The following is a 27,368-nucleotide window of genomic DNA, read 5'->3' as shown; positions in this document are numbered from 1 at the left end:
TGCACCAACCTGCTGGGACATGTAGCAGTTCAGTTTTTAGGGATTTATTAATATCATCAGTTCGCCCAAGGACTACGAAGAATTGAAACTTCTGCTGCACACCACAAGTGAGCTTAGCACAAGCTTGACCACGCGGTGTTATTTAACAGACAGCTGTTCTCGCTCTGAATTTCCTGAAACCAACTTGGGAGCTCTGGTCCTGGATGGCTTTCAAACTCAGAGCACTGGCAGGAAAAGAAATCACTCTGTGGTGTAAACTGGTTCAACACTTCCAGTTCGGTCCACTTTCTGGGCTGTGAATTGACCAAGCTCTGCTTTCCGCCACTAACCCTAGCTGCAGCCCCACGAGGCAGATGTGCCTTCCCCTGCTGCCTGAAACAGTTTAACGCTATTCTCTTTTTCCAAAAAATATAAACCAAGACCTTAAATGCTTTATTAAAAAAAAAAAGACTAATTTAAATAGTTTCAGTACTAACCATGGGTTGTATCTGACTTCCTCTATTTCCTCGTGGCCCTGGATAACTGACAGCTGCCTGTATTCCTTCCAGTCGCTGGCAGTTATGACCTTGTTCCAACAGAACTGAAAACAACCCCCATTCACAACCTAGTCTGGCAAAATTCAGGTTATTCTGGTTATGATTTTTCTTTTTAAATGGGAAAGAATAGCCTAATAGACCTTTTTGTATTAAATGCATTCAGTTTAACACATTGTTTCATCTGCCTTTTGGAGTATGTAATATACTTGGCCATTTCCTTTATACTTTTCTGCTTAGTTTTCACCTAAAATTTGAATGTGAGGCTTCATCGCTCTCCCTTATGTTTAAGTCTGCTTTCTGCTCCAGAACTGCATGGCTGGAGAAGAGAAGTGGCTCAGAAGCAGTGCCGTAACAGCACTTCTTTCTCTCAGCTGTCAGCAACCAGAAATGCTAAATACACTTGTATGTAGCACACCTTCCAGGTCTACAATTCTGTAAGATCTGACCCTGAAAGAATTTTTAGGGCAATTCAAGAATATAAATACGTGAGAAAATTTTAAGAGAAGACATTCAAACAGGAGGAGAAAAGTCTTAACTCTCTGGGTAATCACTTGCACATGTGCCGCTATGACTGCAAGGGTTGCTGAAAACTTCTTTAAAATATTCTTCCCCAAAAGATTCACTCTTTTGACTAATGCATGTTATGTTATCTATAAAGTGACACTTTACAAGGCACCGGAAAGTTCTTCTTTCTCACTATTTCTAGGACAATTAGCACAAAGACCAGAATAGTGTAATCTTGTTTAGCTCTTCTAACGCCAAGACTTTCCATTTTAGGCCATGAACATGTAGCAGGGCCTGGGGCAGCCGTGCAAAGCAGAGGAAAAAAACTGACAGTGCCTTTCAAGAAAGGTCTGTCCCATCTTCTGCTGAATAAAGAACATTAAAATAAGGTAAAAATCAATGGAGCATTGAGGTGGGGGTTTTATACTGTTTCAGGGCCTTTGCACAGTGTGAAAGGCAATCAGCTGACTTAATTCTTCCTAAGACTCATTTCCCATTGCAACAACTTAAATTTAACAGGAAGCCTATAAAACCATGCCAGGCTAGAATGCTCCCTGACAGGTCTTAGGAATCATGAAAAATACTTATTTATAGCTTTAGTAAGCATTTCTTCCCTGCTTTATATATTAACAAAAGCGCCATTAAAAAGCAATCAAGGCATTTGGGGGTGAGGGAGTGTCACCAAGTTCCCCGTGTCTGCGGACAGTGGCTGTACCATACAGGCAGCTGAACAAGCTGGCGGTGTTGCTGTCAACAGCCACCTCCTGGTCCCTTGCCACAGCGCTGAAAACTTCAATTGCCAGGAAAGCATCTCGTCCCTAACACCTCATCTCCCTTAAATCTGAAATAGGAAGATAAACACCAGCTACCACAGCTGCTTTGGAGAGCAGGGAATCAGGGCAGGTGGGCAACACAGGACTACAGGAAGGGCCATAAATAAATAAATAGAAATCCTTGATCTAAGCTGATGTACTGCATTGCAAGTACTTTTAGCCTAAACGGTAAGAGTTCACAATCACTGCTGCAAAATTTGAGAAAGGAGATAAGAGTACCAAACGTCATCATCTCATTTCTCCAGTACAAACCCAAGAATCCCATATAAACACCTAAATACTCAAATAGCCTATCATTAAACCCTGCATTCATAAAGCAGTCTTATCTAAAAAGCTAGGTCTGACTTGCAATTATCTTTTATATTTCTATATTGCATTTTTGTCTTAACATTTCTTAACTCCGTTTCTTCAGAGCAAAGCAGTCATGCTTAGAACAGAGGCAAGATTCAGGCTCTTACACAGAATTTGCTCTAAATTAGTAAGATTTCTTTGTAATAGACTTTTAAATGTAAACAGGCTCTTATTCACCAGATTAATCCACTTCCATGATTTTAAAAGACTGCCTAAAGCTAGACAGAGAGTCTGCTATTCTGTTTATAGACACCTAATTTCACCCCATTTTTAGTCATTAGAGATTGAGAGGGCTTAACACTTCTGAAATGAGGGCCTTAATAGCTGCTAGGAGTTGCATCTTCACTTAGCAACAAACAAAAATATCCAGAAATAGTCTCACTTTGGTTTATTTGTTTTGCTTTTAAGACACTACACTGAAAACAATGTAGACCTGCATCCTGTTTATTTACCAGACAATGATATCACAGCCACCTGAACTGGAAGGTTCTTTTCCAAACCATGACAGTATGATCAAGCGTTACAGTTCAACCTCAGTATTTGTCTACCCAGCCTTAGTAGACAGGAAAAAAATAAAAGGAGATGGGACTTCTTTTTTATACGATGAACATCATCCAGTAAAGCTTAAACACCACAGAAAGTTAAGTCACTTTGCAACAGTAAAGAAGGTCAGTTTAACTAACAACCCAGGAAAGTTTCACACCACCAGCAAAATCAGTAGAAGCTCCATTGCTAGAAACAAGCCTTATCCTTTCTGAATTTTCCTTCATAGTGAGCCAAAGGAACAAGCTACTGATAAGACACATGCTTGTGAATACCATGCTCAAGATGCTAGACTCTTTTAAGGAATCTACAGATCTATATGGTTATATACACCCTCTCTAGTACCCTTAGAGAAATCCAATTCTCAGTGACATACTGAAAAGACTCTGGTTTGTTAGAGGGCACTTCGTAATAAGTATTTTCCTTCATTTTAGCTGACAAACCTTCTAAGGGGCAGGACGGACCCTCTTGATGAGTTTCTGATCCACCCAATACTTTTATTTTTGTGTAAGTAGTGATAAAGTCTTGGCAAATCCATCCACATTGTGAGAAGTAACACCAGGAGTTAATGGACATTTTCCTACCACATATTTTTAGACAAAGATAAAACTGGTGTGCTGGATCAGACCCAGAGATCCATTAGTCCAGTTTCCTCTTTGTCAGAGGACAGTATTGGAAGCTTTTCAGAGGGTCCTAAAAGGTCTGTTTCATGTCTATGAAGGACAACTGCCCTACCTTTATGGCACATGAAGGCCACTGACTTCATCCTACCTGTATCCTAGCTGTCATCCGCTCTTAAGTCAATTACTTCAAAGTCTTTCCAAAACCCCAGTTACAACTGAGGATATCATCATACAAATGTAAATAAATTCACTATTAATAGTAAATTTTGTTTAAAAAGCAAACATTTATTTATGTCAGCTATAAGGACAAACTTCATTTTTTCCACAGTGGGTGTGAAAGCTCTGAGAGTAATTCATAGAGATAACAAGCCAAGAGACAACCATGTTTTAAACCATCTATATCGTAGACTCTTTGGAAGCAAAACCTAAATAGAAAACAGTATTGCTTTTTATTTGGGTTTTACTTTGGGTAGGGTTTTCTTGTTTGTTTTTACCTTTTAAATGCTTCAGCAGGGTTCCTCTCACATTCCCCCGGTTGTAAGAGACTTTGAATGGCAGGATCTCTTAGTTTGTCCTCATATCCCTGGATCAGTCCACTGCGGCAGATTTGTGCAACTAAACCTCTAATGAACCCTCCAACACAGAGCGTGTCAGAGTCTTGGGCCCTGCAGAAATGGAAGGCTAGAGCTTGACGATGTAAGCCTCTTTGCAGGTTTGCAGGTGAGCTTGGCCACAGTAACTCAGTACAGAGGGCTGTCTTCCCGCTACCAGGCCCTCCTACCAACAATACACCCCAGGCAGCTCCTTTCCCAGAGACAACACCGGTATTATTCCCAGAATTTGCTACAAGAGATGGTTTGTTGGCAGCACTACCGCTGCAGTTAGCTTTCTCCTGGAGGCAGTGCTGAAGCTTGTGGAAAACCCACTCCCTACAGTAAAACTGCTTTCCCTGCAGCAAGCTGGTTTGAGCCATTTTATAAAGCTTCTTCTCTTGGATTTGTCATAAGCAGCAGTACACCTTCAACATCTTAGCACACGGAGAAATGCGTTCATTTTGCGCAGAAAGATCTTCTGCACAGAACTTGACAGAAGTTAAGGTAATCAGTTAACCTTCCTCATGAAACTAAACAGCCTCTTCTCGGAAAGGGTGTCACTCCATTTGGGTGCTTTATTATGATTAGCATAACAATCACAGTTCAGCTGACATCATGAAGCAGTGTCTGATACCAGCGCTCAACAATACTTCTCCTATGGCTCAAAAGTCCATACAGCTCCATGACTACATCTGTAGTTTATGCAGTTGTGTATGTTCCCAGTATACAGGGGAGACAATACATCTGGAAAAACTGAGGGAAAGCCAGCTTTTCAGTATATACTAAATGCCTTTCAACTCTAGGCATTAATCTCTCTGGATGTAAATCCAGAAAAAGCTGTCCATAATAAAGCGTTCCTTCTGGGAATTTTATACAGAAAGCGATTTTTCTTCAGAGCACTATATACACATCCCAAACACGCGGATATGTACTATTTACTGAGAAATGGTCAGTTTGGACAGAGAACTTTGCAGACAGACTTCTCACATCTGGGCAAGTGTCTGGGAAGTGCTTCGGATTATGGTTTCTTATGCGGTACAGATGACAGGAAAAGAAGAGCGTTTACAACTTCTTATTTCAGTACGTTCGTAAGCGTCTTCTTCTTCGGGAACCGGGATTCTTACTGAACCTGTTCTCAGGTATCTCAATCGCAAGATGTCAGAAGAGACAACATCTTCCCCTAGAGCCCTGAAATAAAGGAGACAGCACTTTTAACCCTACGTGCAAGTCATAATTCAGTCAATTGCAAAGCAGACAACAAAGAGTAAAGTCAATAGCTATTATCCCTTCTATTAAATTAATCCAAAAAGCTCTTTTAAAGAATACTGTTTAAAGGTACGACTAGCCACGTACAAAAACAACCTAAGAAACAATAGGTATGACAGCAGCCGCCCCGATCCCAGGAGCGGGGAGCCCCGCGGTCCCTCCCGGGGTGCGCCGAGCGTACCCCTTTCTCTCGGGAAGGGTCCCCCCAGCCAGGTTTCGGCACCCAGCCCTCCCCGTGCCCAATTCTCCTCCAGCTGGCTCCGGCTCTGGCTGTGCGTGGGGGGTGTTACTTCACACGCGAGCGCTGCCCACGGCTCCTCGCACCCTTCTTTGTTCAGTGCTCGCCGGCAGCAGGACACGGGGCACACCCGGCGGCCGGGGCTCTCCCCCACCGCCACCCCGGGGCTCTGCCCGCACCCTCCGCAAAGCCCCGTCCCCCCTCGGTCAGCCCCCCCGGCCCCGGGGCACCACCCCGGGCACGCCCCAAGCCGAGCGAGCAGCCGGGAGCTCCCCGCGACCGTGCCCCGAGCCCAGCGCCCCAAAACCCCCCGAAGCCCGCACAAAGCCCCCCCCTCGCCGCTGTCACCCCCCGCCCTACAACCGCCGGGCTGCCTGGGGGGGGCTCCCCGCCGCCTCCCGCTCACCTCCGCCGGCGCCCCCAGCGCGCCCCTCCTCTTCCTCCGGGCCGCCGGGCTCCCGCCCCCGGGCGCCGCCGTGCCAGGGCCGCGGCCAGCCCCGCTCCGCGGCCGCCTCAGCCCGCCCGTGCGCGCTCCGCGGCGCCTCCTTCACCCCCGCCGCCAGGCACCGCCCCGCGGCCCGCCCCGCGGCCCGCCCCCTGCCCGGCGGCCGGCGGAGAAGTAGTGCTGGGCGGAGGGACACGGCGGCGGGGACGCTGTACCGCCCGCCCCCCCCCCGGAGGGACGTGTCCGTCCCCCCCGCCCCGGCGGCGAGACCCTGCCCGCGCGGCCCTGCAGGGGGCGGCAGCGCGGCTCCCGCCGCCGGGGCCTGGCGCCCTGAGGGGAGCGGCGGGGGGCGGAAAATAAATAAAGGCGATGAAACGTTTTAAGTGTAAAAACAGCGAGGTGCGAGAACAATGAGGGTCGGATCAAGCGCGGGACACTTCGCTTGGCGTCCCGTCAGCCTGGCGTGCACCGTCTCTTTGATGCAAGACTGGCTTTTCTCATTTTTTCTTAACCAAGTGTAGACCTAATAGCTTTTATTTTTATCGTTTTACTTCTGCCACTCCACTGCCTTTTCTCATTTCGTCCTGAATTGGCCCATTTCAGGCAGGGTTTCAGCACACAGCCTCCCAAAACGCATGCAATGGCAAGCAGTTTCTTCCCTCTCACCCAAGCGAAGTCTCCCATTTTCTCCAAGCCGGGCTCGGTGGCACCCCACGCTTCAGCCTGAGGCCCCGGGTTGCCAGCCCATTCCCATCTCATACACTCTTCAGTGTAAGAAATGCCCCCTCAGTTCACAGACCCCCAAGGCCCACATCTCCAGGGGTTTTGGCAGGGATGGAACCACCACAGAAGGTCCTTCCAGTGACCTTCTCCAGGCCCACACCCCGGCAGAAAGTTGGAGCTCCCCTCCATCTTGGCTGCCTGAGGGTGAGGGAGGAAAAGATGTTCATTAAAACATGACCTCTTGGAGCTGACTGCATTATTTATGATACGGCACTTTCCCCTTAACTTTTTGATCAAGGTCTTCGTGGTTACTGAAGAGAGCCTTCGTGTTAGCACAGCTCCGTATGGTTTCATACGCCGGGTAATTAAAGCGTTGTGGGGCACGCACTGAATGTGTCCATGCGATGCCGTGCACTCACGAACTGCCCTTCAAGGAGCGTCCCGGGATTCTTTGTAGGAACAAAATGAAAAATTAAATTCATTTGGTATACTGAAGAGCTTAGAAAAACAAGTCTGCCTACTCCTGAAAACCAGTAGAACAAGTTTGAAGAACCTTTGGAAGCAGTGAATTACAAATTTGCAAAGCAATTGGGAGTGGGGGAGAAACAGAAACAGGATCAGAAGTCAAAAAGTCTTCCCCCCCCCCCATATATTTTTGTTTGTGTTTCTTTTTTTTTTCTTTTAAAAAAAACACTTTAGGAAAATAGCCTTCTCTAAGCATTTTTTTTTTCTAGCAGTGACTAATTTCCAGTGTGAAACAGTGTAGAGGCTAAGACTTAGAAAATTGATGCTAATACAAGTTCCACGAGACTTTGAACTGCAGAATCCCCCCCCCCCTTTGTTTTTCTTTTAACAATAAAAGAATAGCAATAGATAACATTCGAGTGATTAAATTGCAGTTCTGGTCAGCTGAGTTGGCTAGAGACAAAAGAGATTGACAGTAACAACAAAAAGTAAACAAAAAAAGTAACAACAAAAAAAGTAACAACAACAACAAAAAGCAAAACTGAAAACAAACAAAAGCAAGAAATAATTGCAGATTCAGCATCCTAAGAGCCAGATCTTAGACAACACAAATATTAGACTGGTAGGTGTTCCAGAAAAAAGAAAAAAAAAAAGAAAAAAAAAAGAGAGAGAAATTGAACAATGGTGAAAACCAGGGGAAAATGGAGCTCCCACTTTTCTGACATGCAGGACACAAAGGAAGACCCAATTTACATGAAAAGTTGTCATCACATTCCACAACATCTGACATGAACATAGCACAGCAGGAAGAATAACAACATGGTTTGCTAAAATGAGATATTTAAATGTAATCAAGATTGCATTATAGATAATGACTGTAAAATACTAATCTTTCCATGGTAATGTATAAATTCTACAACTGAACAGATGACAGTAATTTGATTTTAGCATGGGACAGAACTCATACTAACTGTCCACACAAAAATAACATGTAGTGCATTTGAGCAAAACTTCCCTTCAGAATACCAGTTATACAACTAGTATGAATATAAATTAGCTGCGGGAGTGGCAAAGGGAAAGAGGCAGAAAGGAGGGAATAAAAGTAGGAAAGAAATGCAGCAGGCCTAGAATGTAATTGCACCCTTATCAGTGGGAGGATTTTTAGTTTTTCTTTCAGAACAGGACAAAATATTGCAAGATACAATGATCTGCACACTTCTTTCCAAAAGGATGCATGTCTGAACTAAAGGTGAAGGTTCATTGTGGCCTTGCGTTGACCCCTGATTTACTGTTAGGAAGCAAAAGCATATAGACACTTGGGGTGATAACAACAAAAAAGTACTAAAAAATGTTGGAAGGGTTAAAAAATGAGATTGCCATGAAGTAAGAGGTACAGCTCCTTAGGCTGGGAGCTTTCATCTGTACACAAAAAAAGGAAGACCCTGAAGTCAACCTTCAAAAGCAAGGAAGGCATTTTGTTATCAAATCTATTTGCATAGTACCTCCTATTTATAACGTGACAGCCTACATGACATCATCCTGGTGAATTATTATAGCTAAGAGTCAGATATTACTGATACAATTGTGCAATGCTGTAGTTAATGAGACAGTCTCAGGATAAGAACCAAACCTTATTTTGTGGTTTTGTATAACTCAGCTTGACATAGATAGCAAACCAACCATGATATAATTGGGTGCAACCTTGCAGACTCCAAGACTGACAGATAAGACCTAAAACAGACATAAAGAAGATGAAACATATCAAAATTTCCCATCTGAAAAAATACTTTCTCTTCTTGTAGCTTCAGTGGTCTGAGGCTGTAATAACCTTGCTGCTTAAACTGAGCTGCATTTCAGAACCTAGTCAAAATACAACATGAGGTTTCTGTCTTGTAGTTTTAGGCGTGATTTTATACTTATCAAATACCAGTTAACACTAAGAACATGAAAAGAAACTGTTAGTAAAAAGATAAAGTTCTATCTTTATGGAGTCTATGCCAACATTGGAAGATCTCAGGGGTGGGTTAAACAAAGCTGTGACACTTTCTAAATGACTTGCAGCATCTTTCCTCAGAATGTTAGAGAAGACTGATGATGTGCTTTTCAGCTATTTTAACAGTTAACAGTACGATGCCATTTAGATATGAGAGTTTGTTTTAAGATAACATAGTCAACCGTGATAGGCAAAGGAACATGATCAGTTGTGATGACAAAGGTAGGACAAGGCTGATACTTGAAGTCATCAGAATCTGAGTAACTGTATGCACGTTAAAACTTTTGTTTTGTGCGTGGTTTGGAGCAGCACTGTTGGTTTGTCTGCTTTCTGTTTCATGAATGACTCACACCCATTACTGGTCCCGCGGTCCGGGTGCACGCACATCCCATTCAGCCTGGTGCCAGCTCTGCAGGGCTGCAAATCCTGGGGATCTTGTAAAGTCTCTGGTAAAGCTTTCAGTAGACAGCCATTCGCATCCAAAAATATTTTTTTTTTAAATGGGTGGGCCTGAGGCACCATTGTTGGCTTAAACACGCAGCAGTCATTTAAACTACTTTTCTGACTTTAACTTACTGATTTTCATGCATAATTATGTATTAATTCAGATACTTTATTTCTCTGACAGGTAAAATTAGTGAAGTTGATGGTAAATAAAGATATTGCAGACTTAATGTAATGTGAGAAAATTAACATAAAAAACATGTTATTATTTCCCAAGCAAATAGTGGAAGGCTTATCACGTGAAATGCTTAGGCAAAGACATCAGTGTCTAATTTCTATAATGCTGACATTTAGGTCCCAGTTCAAAACCTACCTGGAGTGAGAGGTTCTTTCATCTTAGGCCTCACAGTATCATAAAATTCCTCCCCAAAACAGCCTGGAAGCCCTGTACGTGGGAGGCTTGTGTTCAATCTGACACCCACTGTCATGTCTGTGGGTCCCCTTTGGCAGGGCTGCTGCTCCACTGGTGGCTTCTCAGCCTGCGGAGGTGCCTAGGGTTATTCTGTCTCTCCCACGCAGAGATCTGCAGGTCTCCTTATTGAACTCTGACGTTGTTGCTGGTCTGGTTTTGAACTTCAGCAAGGTCCCTGTGGATTCTGCATCATTATCACCCAGGCTAGTGATGCATATGCTGAAAATTATCAGCTCTCACTATCAAGCTTGGAGCCCCTTGCTAGTCACTGGCTGCCAAATGGATGATGCCAGTCACCAGCCAAGTGGTATAGTCTTGTTTTCAACCCTCCTAACAGCCCGTTCCTCCAGTCTATGCTTCCTCAGCTCCTTCATGAGAATGCTGCAGGGGATGTCAAAAGCCTTTGACATTGCAGTCACCATTCCCTGATCACCCACAGAGTCAGTTATATCAGTTGTGCTGGTAAAGCACAAATAGCCTACTGACTACTTGGAAATGAAGTCCAAGTCCTTCATGATGTCCCCAAACTGAGGTGAGATTGACCACATAGTTCCCTGGATCCTCCTTCTTGCCTTTTTAAAGAAGAACATAACTAGAGAAAATAGCATTATGGATAGCATTATCAGGGACTTTCCCTGATCGCTGCAGTTTCCAATAGTTAAAGGTAATAGCGTTATTTTACGTAAGAATATAGCTAGGAAGTATATTAGTTCTTTTCAAATCCTTCCTCAAGCCTTCCTCATTACCAGTAATTTGAGTAGGAGTACTATCTATCCCATCTTTTGAAACAGGATCTCTGTGAACAAAGGATGCAAGAATGATTGAGCTGAAGTAAAATTAAACAAAAGATCCTGGATATGATAATGCAGAGGTTCAAACACTTGAATGGGAGAGGAAAGAGCTGTATTCTTATTCCTCCTGAAAAGGAAATTGTTCCCACTTCCAGGCTGGCAGCATTAGTTTCTAGTTTATTATGGAGCTCCAACCAACCACTATGTATTCTGGTTGCACATTGGAGGAAAAATGGCTACTGTACTTTGGAAGGCAAATTAGATTTGATGCAGACAGGTCAGGATCCATGCCCCCTTTAAAATACAGGATCTATTCTGTAGCCATCAGAAAGGAGAGAAGGAAGCTGGCATACACATAACCCTTACCCCTTGTGAATGTACATGCATGCAAGGAACACCCCGGCGATGGTGGGGGTCACTTCATAGCTCAAGAACAGAACCAAGACAAGCTCCAACTGCTGTGCTGCCAATGCTGCCAAGACCATACAGCAAGGCACAGCAGCAGCATTGCAGATATAATTATATGGATACCTAGTACTCTGGGTATCTTTAATATCTCAGTTATAACTACGCGTGATACAATCACCCTACTAATGCAATCGCTCATCACTGCTACACTGTGGAAAAAAAAGCTCCTCCAGATGGCTGTTCACGATGGGAATCCAGTTTAAATGTTTTGAAGTGCTTCTGGAGTAGCCTTTCTCTTCCTTTCTTGACATCTTCCCAAATTAGGCATGGGGATTGCACACTAAACTTAGCTGATGTGCTGGGAGACACTTTCATGCCTCTTTGGCAAAACCCCAGCAGCTTTCTACATTGCTGCAGCATCTCTTTAATATCCTAATATGCACCTACACAGCCATAGGAAGAGATGAATCTTCTGTTTAATTATTGATATTCAGCCTCTGATTGTTATTGGGCATGGGTTTGGCTGGTTGTCCAGACAATGCATTACGGTTTTTAGGCAGCTAACAAAAATACTTCAGAACTGTGACTCTGAGTCTAAGAAACGCATGTTAATGTAGTGCTTTGTGTCTGCCCTGCCTGTGCCATTCTGACCTCAAGCGTTGTGTGCACAGGGGTAGGAACATACTCCAGCTTCCTCCTACCATAGAGTAGCATGTAACCCAATATTTGTGCAATGTGAATTCTGGTATAACATTACCACCCCATTTAATAACAGTTGACAACACAAGGTCAGTCAAAATTAATAATTAAGTATAATATTCTGGAAAACAGGTGCTGCAGTAGATAACTAGTTCTGCTGGATGAAAATGCATGAGGAGCTGCAATGAATTTAAATATCTTACATGATGGTATGAAAATGTCTATGGAACAGAAAGAAAAATCCATGAGCAGTAAGCCATAAAACTAAATCAAGAAAGTGACCTGATGTGAGTTGGACCAGAAATATATTCATCAAAAAAAATCTTAGACTGTGCATGAAAAAAGATAACCAGATGTCTAAGAATAAGAAATAATACTTAAATGAAAAATCAGAATTATTACAGTAACAGAAGAATTTATGCTGAAGCAAGATTTTGTATGAACTTAATAAAATTTAAGTGTTTATGTGGAAAATGAGCTTTAAGCATTGGGAATTTGTCTGTAGTTTATGCTCTTACTATATGTTCCTCACGTAATCTCACTGCTTTCATCAGTGTCTGAACGCTTGCCCTGACCCGTTCTGTGATCTTGAGCAACTCACGTAACCTCATCCGCTTCTGATTCCCCGTCGGTGCAATAGGATAGTAAATCTTTCCTATCTCCCTTCTTACGCCTGCTGTGCCTGGCCAAATTGCAACCTAAAGAGAGATTTACCAAAATATTTTGTACTGCAAGGTAGCGTTACTCTAACTGGCTAAGTTTGACTGATGTGACATTGAATCACTGAGAGCTATGCAGACTAAGCCATAAGCAGTAAGTAACCAAAATACTTCTTGCTGTATCGGCTCTTGCAAACCTCTGCCCTAGCAGCTCCTATGCTCACTGTGTGAGAAGTCATGCTGATACACTCTATAGTCAATCTAACTCATTTCTCTCTATGTAGTTTACCCTGGTGCGAGACCATTTCTTGGTATTTGTGAATTCATGCATTTTATATGCTGTTCTGCAATCCCTGTGGAGGCAAACTGCCCGTTTGACAAAATCTCCCAGGTCACAAAGCACTCGCTGTATTAAGCCCTAAGCACTTCTGCTATTCCTCCAAATTTGTGGGTGCTCCACAGATTCTCTTTTTTTTTTTTTCCTCCTGAGTTAGAAAATTGCAGGATTTTGCCTGTCCTTTTAAACTTTGCCTGAACAGGGGATCATCCAGCTCCATCTGAAGTGGGATGGGTAATTCTGCCATTCATTTCAATGGCTACAACTAGCTCTATCAAGTACAAGTTCATCTATAAGCTCAGCTTCTGGAGTTATCAGCATTTTGGAAAATATGGAATGTTAAGGAATAAAGTTGGGCATAATTGCGTAAGGCATGCACAAAAACCTTTCTTACGAGCAGACTCAAGTACCAAAGCACATATAACAGCTCAGTGCTCCCAGGATCAGGAGGGAAGGTGATAAAACACTACTGCAGCATCTTCCATAGCTGCACTAAAGTCTTTTTTGAAAAGTTATGCCCGCTGCTTGTAGAATTATGTTTATGCTTACGGCATTAATACTGATTAATAATTGTAAAAATTGTATTTTTTTCATCCAGGCCACTATAACGTTATAGACACTCAGTGAATGAAGTTATTCATGACAAGTTGTAATCAACAGGGATAAAGACACGAGATTTTGGAGCTGCTTTGCTGCATCTATGAAATCACTTGATTAGTCCTTTTCTAAGAGACTTCTGAGCACAGAAAATGTATGGTAAGATGATGAATTATTAAAGCATGTTTTGGATAAGTTTGCTTAGATTAATTACAGATTTTTGGATCCAGAAGGGGAAGCTAAAATATATTCCTAGAAGTGTGCTGTTAGACTTTGAAAATAAAATGAGAAAGATAAATTAATGTTGATTGAAAGAAGCATTTACATTTAGTGTGGAAATGAATTTTAGTCTGATCATGAATCTCCTTTGATAAGCAGAATTTTATTCACTTTCCCTAAATAAGAAACTATTTTCCATCTTCCATTTTAATGTACTTTAAAAATCCCAAATAATTCATTTATAGAAGGAATAAAAAGGAAAAAATCAAATTTTCTTATGCAACCTTTCAGAACTTTATATGCATTTTGAAAGAGAAGGGTTTATGTCAAAGCAACCAACTTTTCCACTGTCTTTTTCCCCATCATGACAAAAAACAGTATTTTATGGGCTAAATTTTACCTGCCAAACATAGAAGTTGCATGCTTTACTTATAACTTTACAAAGCTGAAGGTAACTCAGGAGAAATTCATCAAGTACCTAAAGCTGAACAGAAAGTTGAAGCTAAAAATTGATTCTATGAACTATGGGTATTAAATATTTTTGCAAAAAAAATCACAAATAATTGTTCTACAAAGGAAAATGCCTGCAGACATGTAGATACTATCAGTCAAGATGCATATATAGCTACAGAAAACACTACATGTGGCAAGCATGGCAAACAGACACGAACATGGCCCTGCAGTAGCTCTTTGCCAGTACTGAGTGCAAGGATACATTACTGAATATTTTACTGTTCACTGTGATCTCCTGCTATTCAACACCTTACCAAATAGCTGGCTTTTTCTTCATTGCATTAGCACACCGTAGAAATGCAAACTGAAGTCAAAATCCAGGCCACATCTTCAGAGCGCAAATGGTTTGGTTCAGGTTGTTTCCATGAGTGCCTCATCTACATAAAACCCTGTTAACGCTCTTAGGGAGCAGGCAAGGAAATTGAAACCTGAGGAGAGATGAAGATCTGGTTTATGACCATGAAATACTCTGTTCAAAAAGATTTAAGGGTATTTGGATGTGGAGCAAGGCTTGTCTTTTATTTCAGGTTTCTCTCAAAAGCAGGTCTAGTCAGAAAAAGAGGCTAAAAAACAAGAATAAGTAACAGAAACAAATAGTTGAGTTTAAAAGAAAAAACGTTAATTTGAAGATGCAGTTCTGAAAAATAACACAGGCCTATGCTGAAGATGTCGTATTAAACTAAGCAGAATACCAGTCCGGCCTATTCACCTCTTGTAGCTGGGTTCCTGTGACCCCAAACCTGCAGGTAAACTGAAAAAAGGAAACAAAGCATAAAGCCTATTTTGTTATAGTTGTAAATAACAATGGGCAAAAGACAAATTGTCTTTATTCTGCAGCTCTACCGAGTCTTAGCAAGAAGAGTCCAGTACCTTTGTGCTGGTTATGACACATTAAGAGATGGCACATAGGACCTTGAAGCTGAGGATTTAGCAGAAGAAAGAAATAATGGAAGGATTTAAATGGATTAAGTGTGTGATGGGACTCAGGCAGAAGGAGGTGGAGATAACTTTAGCTATCTAGTAAACGAGAAGAGGGAGAGATGATAAATGGAGTCCTGAAGCCTCCACAGATTAAATTATCTTGGTAGGAGGCAGGTGTGAATTACTGGGGAAGTGTGAGGACTAAGGGGATTTTTTTTTTTTACTTGCTGGCATAAGATAAGTTCCCATTTATGTGACATGGTCACAGTAGGGCAACTGCTTGGAGTTGTGTATACCCATACACGTGTTATCTAAAGACTGGGGAATAATTCTTAGCACAAGAAAAGGAACTTCCAGTGTCTCACTAGAGACTCAATGAAGTGAAACAGGAGAGCAGCAGGAAGATTAACTTTGACATACATAGAAAAAAGGTATTAGTCACCATGGTAAAGACAATCTTACTGTAACGGCAAGTAATGAAACTAGTCTGAAGAAAAGTATACAGCAAATAGACAATGCTGCAGTTGTTGCTAGAAATCAGTGACACGACCTATTTCTGTATTCGTAACATCAATGGTTTTGCCATCACATTGCTACAAATCTTTCACAACTACTTTCAAATCTATTTGTATTTCTCAAGCGGTAAGAAACTGTTTGGATGTGAGCCCATTATAGTGTCTACCCTGTTTTGTTACATTTTTCAGAATATATTTTCTTCCCATTTAACCTCTAATGGAGTAATCACTATTACCCTTATAGTAACAAGTTAAAATCAGGTTTATCGGAAGTTGAGTAAGATTTTGTCAAAAAGGAAAACAAATTCAAGTCTTTCTAATTTAAAACCGCAATTTGTCCCTCTATTGAGCCCATAGTGTAATTGCTCTAATAGAAAACAAAATTGTTTTCCTACTTTGACAAGTGTTCCCAATTTCAGAAATTGCTGATTGAAAGTCAGTGAAATTTTAGTAAAACAGGAACTTGAAGACACTTTCTACTTTGCAACCATTTAAGAAAAGCAAACAAAGTAGCTGTTTTCTAGGAGTCTTAGTCTTATCCAGGTTCTCTTGCACTGCATTCAGAGCATTATACTCAGTGGAAGAGGATTAAATGTTTTGTTACTAATTCAGAGTCTTATTACTGGAGGTAATAGCATTCGGATGTATCAACTGCTAGACTGCACGGTTTATAATCCTATTGACATAAACCAAAGTCAGATGTGAGCAGTACACAAGAGCAGCCCTGACCATGACAGCTGTCCCAGCTTTATCACCCAGCAAAACTGTATGCTTTCATTTAGTAGAAATATTTATTTCTAATTTCATGCCTTTTTTTTTTTCTTTCTAGGTTTAAGCTGTTCACCCTAGGTTATGTTCTTTAGCACTTTGACTGCATTCTTAGAGGGTTACAGCCACTAGCTCCACTACTGGCAAGCTTGATTTTCTAAACACTCCTTGAGATCCACCCACACTATGAGGAGTACAGCTCTCCAAATGAAATCAGTTTATTATTGTGAAACTTAATGATGCTATGGCAATAGGTACTTTTTGAATGCCATAGATTAGATAGATTAATCAGATGCTTAGAAGGTAGGTGGTTGATACTGGAAAGGCTAAGTATGCTTGCAGCGTATGTACAGACAACTCCCAAACTGCTAGCCAAATCAAGAGGGATTTGCATTGGTACTTTTAAAGAGAAATAGATTAGTGAACAATGTGCAGTTAAAACAAAAATAAAGTTTTAAGCCAAACTGGTGAGTGCAAAATAGTGTAAGTTTTCAGTAAACACTGCATTGCCTGATGCTGAGTTCTCCAATATTGATGCTTGACAGCTCCAATATTATCTCTGTAAATGTAGGATTAGTTGTGTAATTCAGCTTTGAGGAACATTATTAACTGTATTAACATTGTAATGAATTCAATATATCTGATTCCTAACTACCTTGAAGCCAATGCCTGGTTTTATACATAACATTTGGGTAGGAGACGGGATAACGGGTATGAGTGGAGTTACAATGCAAAGCAAGTATTTTAAGACTGTGGAGCCTGATTTTCCTTAACTTAGCTGAGGCCCGAGATGGAACTGTTTCTAGCTCTGGAAGAGAGCAAGACCCTGATGTAAAGGCAGTCCTTTCATGGGTTCCCCAGAGCAGGGAGCTGCAACTGGGAGAGCACAGCAGCAGCAGCCCTTGCGGGTATGGAGTCAGAGCGGTGCGTGTATATAATTATATTCATGTTCTGATTATAGAGCCAGATGACTCAAACACATGTTGCTGCTGTTCCTAAGAGCGTAGAAAATTTAGACCACACCAGTCGCCACAAAAAAGATACATGATGACTGTCATTGTACTGGTTTGTAAGCAAGGCACATTGTCACCTTTATGAAAATCTGCTTCATTAAGAACAACATCAAAGTGACATTTTCATTTCATACTAATGACTGCATAATTATTAATTAGAGTAACTACAGAAGTAAAATCCCAAGGAAGTCAGTCATTCTTCACCATTGCCAGGTAGTTTTGGATTACTTTATTCAGTGGGAAAAATAATCCGCCATGATTTTGGGGAAATATTGCATGTAGAAATTTTGCTGCTGTCAGTGAATATCCTCCTATGCCAGTCTTTAAAAAAAAAGAGCATTTATTAAAGTGTTGTTATCACAGGTCAGTTAATTCTAATCATACCTTGCATTATCAATGTTTTGAACATACAGAACAATCAGAAGATTGTTCGACGTTGGGCTGAATCCCACTGAGTAGTAACCATGATTCCCAGTGACAGTTGTATATTCTATTATTAATATATTCTATTACTAATAGCATCTCTGCTAATTTAAATTAGCTCTCCTACTTAAGCTTTTTTGCTATTTTAGATATTTCATTTAAATTGGACAGTGAAATAAAACTAATGTTTTGTTTTCAATCAGTTTCAGATTATTTGAGCTGTGCTCATTACAATTAAAAAACCTTCTATTAGCAAGTCAAGGTAGGAAGACTGAAATTGCAAGCACAATATATTTTTTTACAGTAAATTTTTCAAAATGATAGGATACTTTGAAAGTAACATCTGATGCTTTTCAAATTTGTCTGTTTGCATATACTATTGCTATTTCTTTGCTCTTTTTGTAGCATTAACAATTATATTCTTAGAGTAGAAGCTGAAGCAGAGGGGATGGTCTAATTCAATGTTTTCTTTCCATACTGAAGAGCCAAAGTAAAGGCAAAGATAAGAGTGGATGAAAAATGGATTAAGCTACACTAATTGTTTTCACTGTGGTGGTCTGAAAATAAAATACCACCATAATGCCATTTTTAATGAATACTTTGGCATTAAAATTGGCATTTTAAAACTGCTTTGTGAAGTTTTAATTTTGAAGAATGGCAGCTGCAGCACAAAGTAACCTGCTGATAACTTTCATGCTTCCTCGTATGTGTTTTAGATAAAGCATACAGACTATTAAAATATGGTTGTAATTCCCACTCACAGGTGTAATAACAAGTATCTATGAGTTCCACCTGTCCTACTGGCCTATCAGTGCTTTAAAAACTGAACATACACATAGCAGATCTGGATTTGTATCCTAAATAACTTGCATGTGCAGTAACATCTAGCATATGTATGCACGTTTGCACCAGAGGAAATGTGCAGACAGAAGTTTAATGCATGTTTACCCACCACACAAAAGTATTTGTCCAGCTATGAGAACCCAGGCTATTCTGTGAAGAGATACCTGTACTGAAGATACTCAGGATCACAGTTATAGACACCTATTAATTTGATCTCTAAAGTTGATTTTTTTCCATATTAAGTATGAGCACATATTCATCAGTTTGTATATATTTAATATTTTCATACATAAAATTCTATGAATCTATATTGAAATTGAAAGCCCTTTAAAACTTAATTTGATATTAAATTTGTTCTGCCATGGTCTATTGGTCAATACAAATAGGAAAACTTTATGAAGTGCTCGGTAAAGAAAGAGCATTCACCAGCAAATCTTTGCTTAAGAATGATTGCCCCTTAACGCACATCAGCTTTGTAAAATTGAGAAATGTTTATGAATCAGCACTCAGAGAACATCATCACTCCCTAGATATGGTAAATAGATGCTGGTTAGCAAAATTATATCCCTGGAAAATGGTAAGGGTATGCACTCCAGTCAGGTGTCATACAGCAGTGCAGTTTCAAGAACAAGGACATCTTTAAAAAAAAGAAAAGGAGGTACTTAAAAGGCTGACTTAAGGAGATAAGTATGCATTTTGGTGGGCTATAGAGAAGCCAAACACAGGAAAATCTGGAAAGATGTTTTTATGATCATAAAAAGACCCGTAGGACTGCTACAGGGTGTCTGGGAAAGAGCTGTGTGTTGTTACACTGAAGGTCCTCATAATCAGAAAAATGATACAGTAGAAAAATCAGTAAGCTTTATCAGGGAAACATGAAGTCCAACTAAAGGATATGGATTTGGAAAACTTCGTTGTAAAGGTGAAAAACCATGGTTAATAGTAAGAAAAGATCTTGGAAATGGGGAATTTAATTACAAAACCAGTTATACACTCTGTAAAGAGTTCTGGGACATGAAAGACAGTATGGCGAAAAGGAGGACAGTGTAGGCTTTAATTAAACACAGAACATGGACCTGGCCCTCTAAATCAATCATTATTTCTAGGAGGCAAGGAGGAGCACTGAGCTGTGTGAATGTGTGAACAGAATTTTGGGTAACAGCCCTGCAGACTTCTGAGGAAATACTTTGACAGATGCCGAGTGGGACTACTACTCCTTATGTTCATCCCAAAGGCAACAAAAAAATTAAAATTACTTCATGGTATCCAAGAAAAATCTAAAAAATATCTTAATGTAAGTCTTGGAGTTTATTTTTTTCCCCAGGATTGGAGTGAGGTATTGGAAAGAAAACAGTAATGTTCTGGTTCAGATGGAACTCACACCCTACTTCTGGCAATTCAGGATAGCTTTCCTCTAATGCAAAAACTAATTCTCTTGCCCTTGTTACATACTTAACTGCAATTAAAGCAGAGATCCAACTCTTAAAGCAGTTTAAACTTGTCTACCTCCATAAACGTGAGCAGGAACATGCTTCTTTAACATCAGCTAAGAATTAACCCACCACCTACATAAGTGGTCTAAAACAGCAGTCTCCCAAAAGATTGGAAAGTATGATTATCGTCTTTATGCAAAAATCATATCAAAATAGTTCTGAGTGATAAACCATCACTCAGTCTTTCCAGGTAAGTCAGCAAAAACTTCACATTCACACCAAGAAGGGGCTCTTGCTGATGACATTTGAGTATCTAACATCAGGTAATGGTATGACATTTGCCTGCAACTTGCTTAACTTGTGTCTGGTTGACTGCTAGGTATTGATGATCCCAATTCCTGTTATATGCCAACTTTATCTTTTGTTATTTTTGTTTTCTTGCTGGAAAGGAGTTATTTGACTGGACATAAGCTTAGGATTAGAAGACTCCAGGTTTTACAAGAAAAAGGAAAACCAATAAAATACTTCTAGGGCATGTTAAAAATCATCCCTTAAGCATTGTCAGGTAACGCTAGTTACTAGGGGAAAAGGCTTTGAATCAAACATCTGGAAGCAAATCAGTCACAACATTCCTGCAACCTTTGAAGCAAAACAGTCAGAGTAGATGGCAGAAGAGAAAAATGTAATCTCAGAAAAAGTTGCCATCTTTCAGTCATGGAAAACTCGTACATTTAACTCATATCAGCTAGGTACGTCTGCACAAACTGAGAACGAACAGCACTGAGGAATGACCCACAACTGACCACTACAGCCAGCCGTGGATATTACATCACACATCTCAGTTACGGTGATCGATCTTTCAGGTCTTTATTTCTATTAGTCTAATGGCACAGATGCTCTTCTACCTGCTTCCACAAACATTTTCCATTCTCTTTGGAAAAAGTACTTCCTTTAAAACCTCTCTTCAACACAGGGGCCAGAGCTGAAATGTAAACCTATTGCCCCAGATCAGACCAATGACACTGGATCATGCTGACGTGGTAGAGAAGTACATGCTTTACCAAATGCAGAGATTAATACTTTAATCAAGTAGCTAACTGCAAGTATATTAAAGCAACAAAGTGATAAAATGTGGTTTACTTCAGCTTTGCTTTCTAATAAATGTAATAACCAAAGGTTTCCATATCAGCTAGATATTCATGTTTCTCCTGTGTGAACTATCTTGGGTCCAGTTCACACTATAGTCCTTCCTTCACTCTGGACACTTTTTTTTAATATTCTGCCATCTATTTCCACAGAACCTCTGAGAATTTTGCATTACTAGGGCTGTTACTCTTCAATAAGATCCAATTTAAAGTGGTTAATGAATTCACGAGTACTGACTGAGCTGGGGACAGGCAAACATACGTTCATGAAGAACGCCCGATTGCATGAGACATGCTTGTCTTAGGAAGACTCATTAGAAAAACTTTTAAAGAGTTTCTCTGTTCAAGTCAAGCAGTGAAGCATGCGCCCAGTTCCAAAATAAAGTATTTGAAGATAAGGCTAAAGAAATGCGTGGTTAAATATCAAGGGATCATTCAGAGATACCTAGGTCCTCAGCAGCAGATAAACATAGAAGTTTTTAAAAGAACAGCTTAAGAACGGCTAGATTTTTTTTTCCATATGACAATTAAAATGTAAGATAATTCATTTGCTCCAAAACCAATTATTAATGTGACTTCCTGGCTTGTCAAGAAGTCCTAAGAAATATTCTTAGATCTTTACACTTCTGGGATTTGAAGATCATACTTCAATCTTTATATTACTTTTTCCCCTGAAGAACTGAATCCACCTGTTATTGTGCAGCATATGCATTAATCCTCTATTATAACTTAGGTTTCTAACACCATCCTTGGAAATTGCAGGTTTTTTTAAAAATAGAAACCAAGCTATTTCTAACAAGTACATCACATAACAATTGTGAAAAGTAATAATGAAATGATCTTACTGGATCATTTTAAGCATTAGGTCTCATAAGTCGGGCTTTACAAGTATAGTTGTATTGAGTGGTTTTTAAGGAGCAAAGGATGGGTAAAGGCTATGTTCTGCCAACGAAAATCTTTCCTCATAGGGAAAAGCCCTGTACAACTAAATGAGTAATAATATGCGGAAATGATTATGCTTTTCTGCTCAGACCCTTTGCATAATAAGGGACAGAGTATTTCAGCCAGAGTATTTTACATATTTTATTTTTAATTGAATCGTTTAAAAAGAAACCCTTCCTTTCCATTTGTTTTAATGTCTACAATCAACATTGCTAATTGCCTGGATTTTATGAGCTTACTTGCAGGGACAGGTGATTTAATGATATTATATTGGGTAAATACCTTTTCCAGGATGAAAAGAATCCCTGGGGAATATAGTAAAACTCCCTTCCTTCTTTCCCTTTGTTTTTTCTTGTTCCTGCAACAAGAGTTTCACTTTTCAAAAGTACATCTGAGAATACCCTCAATCACATACAGCATTAAGATTGCATGCTCATATATGCTTTAGGAATTGTGTTTCTAGTATTTTGGATCTTAGATATCTTCCTGATGCATACAGAAAAGACATGAAAAAATAATCTAGAAAAGAAAGTGTTTTGAGTATCTAGAAATACCAAGAACTGGTTGTTTTCCCTACCTACGGAAGCAACTCTAGAACATGACTAAGGCACTGAAGCTTGATTTTAATAATCTTTCTGACAATGATTTATTCTATTCTACAGATGCTTCTACTGGAGTGAAGTATTATATACTCAGTCCTAAGAGGCTTTTGGGCCTTATCCCTACCTTGATTTAGAGTAACTTAAGGAGGATATTAAAATAAGTACACTTATGCAGAGAAAAGGATGAGTTGCAACAGAATGAAAGTTAATCAGTTTGGCTTTTTCACTAATGACAGAAGTTAGTATAACAGATTGTCAGATGCTGTACCCTTCTGAACAGTTTCCAACTTTAGAGATTATACTGTATGGCTCATGTAAAAGGACCAAATTAAACATCTATTACAACATTCTTCTTGTCTTTGGTAAGTCAATATGTCAAACAAAATATTGTTCAGGTTCCTAAAACTGGAATTTTTAAAAGTACTTAGATTACAAATTGGAATTTTGCCATGGGTAATAAATAAAGAGCTATTAACTGTTTCAAGCAGTATTGGAGTAATTTTGCAGGTGCACTTTGAAAGCAGTGAAGATGCTTGAATGTTTCTTTTTTAAATAACAGTAAGAAGGGATATTGCAAATTATTTCTAGAAACATCTAAATGGCTTTGCAATTCTGCATCTTATTGAGAAAGTGCATGAAAAATTGCATTCTCAATCCACTATCAAATAATCACTACAGCGGTTAACTCCTTTGCATATATCTTGTACACAATATAAAAAATGCATGTCTATTGCTGACTAATTTCAAAAGAACAATTGAGTTTTTCATGTTGTCTAAAGTTTCCTAAAAATTATGTAGAATTTAAAAGATAAAAGTGAATCCAAAGTGGGACTGATAGAATACTTTTGCCTGTTAGCTACTTGCTCTGGTATTTCTGTGAATCTCATCAGAAACATTTGAAATTTTAGGTTCCCAAGTGCTCTTGTAGATGTGGCCTTTCATTTTCAGAAATGTCTGGCAGAAATATCAATTAGGCTGTTTTTAAGTGAACATTTTCCCTTTAACAAAATTACTGTATTCAGAAGACAGGAGGTACTCCTGGCAGTGAAATTACTACATTTTGACTCCAAACATTGCTGATGTATCTCAAAAAAAAGCACATGGATTACTTTTTCAAGCGTCCTCTTTTACAGGTTGAATAGGCTAAATTATATATCATACATTATTGCTTCCAATTCTTTGGCTGCCTGAATCTATCCCGTGGAATAACAAGAATTACTTTAATTACACCTCCAAGGACAGCAGGAGGCATGATGTGCTCCTTCTTGGACCCTGCAAGCAGGAGGCCCTTCTTGTGTGCTCTATCAGATCTCAGGAGGGATGATCCCTTGGGGATGGTGTAGCTGTGTATGCATAAAGGGGACCCAACCCTTCCCTTGCAAACACCCAAAACATCAGGTCATCTCTTTCCTAATAGAAACGTTCTAGGCAGGGAGAGATGCCATTAGCTGAAAGGCTGGTTTGGTAGGTCCTCCAGGTTCAGATAGCCACGATAACCATCTCAGGCCCCACTCACTCCCCACTCTCCTGCTGTAACCTCTCCCCAGCCTGTGGTTTCCCCCTGTGCTGGCTATCTTGCAGCATTTTTTCAATAGCAGTGTGGCTGCTGCCTTTCCAGCCCTGCTGCAGAGGGGTGGCACTCAACAGAGGCTGATGGAAATCACAGCCAGCTCCATATCTTCACTTACATCACCAGCCACAGCTGTCAGCTTCCAGCTTTCTTCCTTTGATTTGGCTACTTCAAATTCAAGTAAGCAGCAGCTTTCCATAGGCTGACATGCTGCAAAGGGAGCAAGATCTTCCAGGGGAAAGACCGGTGGCGAAGACAAAGTGCAATTGTGCTATTCAAAACATGCAAGGAATGAAGTAATATGGGCTATTCCTCCCACTCCTCACAGGCTTTCATCAGAACTGCAGCCAGCTGAAGGCATTGATCTCAGCCTGTAGCCTTCTTGGAAGGCAGTCTAAAGAACAGAAAATTTATTTCCAGAAGAATTAAAGCCTATTTCAAACCTCAGCACCCTCCACCATTGAAGCACTTTTTTCATTTTTTGGCTCCCTTCGCTTCATAGAGCCACACAACTGAAACAAGCTCATTCAAATGTTTTCCCTTGAGGAATGCAGAGAGACATTCATTACAGATGTTATCATGTAGGTTTACCTTATACTGAAATACAGTAACAACCACAGGTATTGGTGCACATGAAAGTGAATAAAACTGACATCCACTTGTTAGCCTACCTAGTGAAGAAGGAAAGGGCCAAGTCATGACTGAAGTGCTATGGCAGGAATGCACTATTTGCCCTTCCACTTACTAGAAAATTCTGTTCAGTTACAGCTGATCATTTACCACACCGCTTTACAATTTACAGTAGTGAATGTAGTAGCCTTCAAACTCCAGTTGTAGGCACTAAGCTTTCCCTATGTACATTTTAGTCCATCTAACACGATGGCTAACAACTTCTCATTTTTCTATTTCCTACATGACAAACATTGCAGAGATAGACAAATGTTTCTATTCACGTGACTTATTTTAAGTATAACACACCAAAAATGCAGAATACATACCAAGACTGCTGAAGCAGTAAATATGCAGCATACCTATCAAGGCTCCAAAGCTCTTTTGACCACACACACACCCTTCCTCTTGCTCATGTAAAACAATGAGTCAGCTCAACTGCATGAAGGAATTTGTACACTATTCACAGGAACAACATCCCAAAATGTTATGAGTTCAGGGTTTAATAGTCATGATTTTGAAAACCACAAAGTATTTCATTTAAATTCTAAATCTCCATGGCTCCTTTTGAGAAACTGTGCCTGATGATATCCCATTGATAAGATTTTTCATTAGGAACATCTTGGAAAAAAAACCCACACAATATCTGAAAAATGTTTTCTGTATGTCTTTGTACTAATCAACCATCTAGGTATTTTATCTCTCAAGTTTTTATTGTGTCATATGGCTTATTCAGCTGAGCAAATGATGACATTTGCCTCAGAAACTTAGCTCCTTTCTTAGATAGCTAAGAAAGAATTATACCACGTAAGGTTTTAAATAGTACTTTGCGTGATTCATCAGTTCATGACATCCATACATCATTACTTCTTAAAGCAGTTTATGGCAGTAAGGATTTTATTCTACATTAGCAAATGCAAGTAAAAGGAAAACAAAACAAAACACAAAACGAAAAAAGATCTTAAAGCTACATATCCTGCAAGTTTTCCAGACAGAATATTGGAAAACCTCCAGTGGAATCTTGATGTAATTCAAATGGTGGAGACTGCACAACTTCAATTGCTATTTCTCTTTTGTACAAAGTAAAGCCTTCATCCTGACCTTGAAAAAAAAAGACATCTAAAGAGGCTTTTTTCTTCCTTAAGAATACAAAGGAATTTTATAAGTTGTGATTACTTTGCTCATTAGGCAGTCTTATGTTTAAAAATAATCAAAGCCATAACTTTTCCTCCGATGCTTTTGAGGGAGAAAAAAAGATAATAATAATTTGATCTTGTACTTGTCAACATTTTTCTTTATGTGGTTTGAATCTGCCTTCAGCACACTCTGAGATGAGAGCCAAAGAGTCACTATTCAGAGCTGCAGAATTCAAACAATGTATGAACTCCAGAAAACTCTTCCTTGTGCCAGTAAATACATAACTCTTAAAAAAAATGCAAATGGCACATTGCTATACTCTTGGAATATTTGTAAGGCTTTAAGTGGAAAAAATGGACAGTAGGACTTATCAGCCCGAGCATCAAGAAGGCTGTGCTGTGATGGGAACTAGATCATAAGGTTTTTCTTAAGTAGCCATCCTAATCTAGGAAGTCAGTTCCTTAAAAAAAGTTTCACAAAATAAATTTTAGTAACACTCTTCAGGATGATATCCTTTTACAATATAAAACAAATCCATACTGAAAACACTCCATAACATTAACTTATATACTTTCAGCAGTTATAATCTCTTCTCTATCAAAGTGGCATTTAGTTTTACTCTACCTTCAATACCCTTCAACCTTGAGATTTACCCAAGCAGCCCAGGGCAGAGGACTCCAGCACCCCAAAAAAGCTCTCCTCAGCCTTTAGCAGCCAGCACACTGCTCCAGGAGGACTAAGCAATAATTCAGGAAGAGCCCCAGGAGCAGGCACCCTCACAGCACCACTCAAACCAGGATTAGAGCCAGGGCTGGGCTGAAATAGCCCCTGAGGCAAGGGATGGGGTGGGGGCATCAGGTGCTTCTACTTGGGCAATTAGGAACCATTGGTTCCCTCAGGGCACTTGTACCAAAGCTTCATAGAATGGGGAAGGTGGTCTTTTAGTTATGTGAACGGTCTAAACTCAACCAGGTGTTCAACAATAACTTCATGTCCCATCCCTTGTTCTTCAAGACAAGCAGTGGCTCCTGGGGGCTTTGAGGCAACTTGATATGGTCATTGAGAGAAGGGTTTGCCCCTTAGAAATTTTTTGGACTTTTTTGGACTGTTATCCCCAGGTGGTTTGATCCATCAA

General features: G+C 40.1%; 1 protein-coding gene and 1 long non-coding RNA gene across 3 annotated transcripts in view; both read right to left on the bottom strand.

Moving 5' to 3' along the window:
* The window catches only part of ANKRD50 (ankyrin repeat domain containing 50), a 42,020-nt gene extending 35,987 nt beyond the window's left edge, over positions 1-6,033 (bottom strand). Inside the window, exons 1-2 of the mRNA XM_083835899.1 lie at positions 5,894-6,033; positions 3,885-5,171 (exon numbers count right to left, since the gene is read on the bottom strand). Of these exons, the coding sequence (XP_083692025.1) occupies positions 3,885-4,363 (479 nt within the window). The 5' untranslated portion in view covers positions 4,364-5,171; positions 5,894-6,033. The remainder of the gene's footprint in view (positions 1-3,884; positions 5,172-5,893) is intronic.
* Positions 6,034-6,195: 162 nt separating this feature from the next.
* LOC310898680 lies at positions 6,196-27,048 on the bottom strand. 2 transcript variants are annotated; one of them, XR_014583531.1, is made up of 4 exons: positions 26,858-27,048; positions 14,507-14,680; positions 6,942-7,104; positions 6,196-6,853 (listed from the first exon to the last, which is right to left on the bottom strand). It is a non-coding gene; the product is annotated as an uncharacterized lncRNA (long non-coding RNA). The 2 variants fall into 2 exon arrangements; XR_014583532.1 differs by lacking the exon at positions 14,507-14,680 and having other exon boundaries at positions 26,858-27,045.
* Positions 27,049-27,368: the final 320 nt, after the last annotated feature.

The sequence above is a fragment of the Anser anser genome, assembly GCF_964211835.1.
Source record: "Anser anser genome assembly, chromosome: 4".
Taxonomy (NCBI): domain Eukaryota; kingdom Metazoa; phylum Chordata; class Aves; order Anseriformes; family Anatidae; genus Anser; species Anser anser.
The sequence above is the reverse complement of the archived record's forward strand: the minus strand, read 5'-3'. Positions and strand labels throughout refer to the sequence as shown.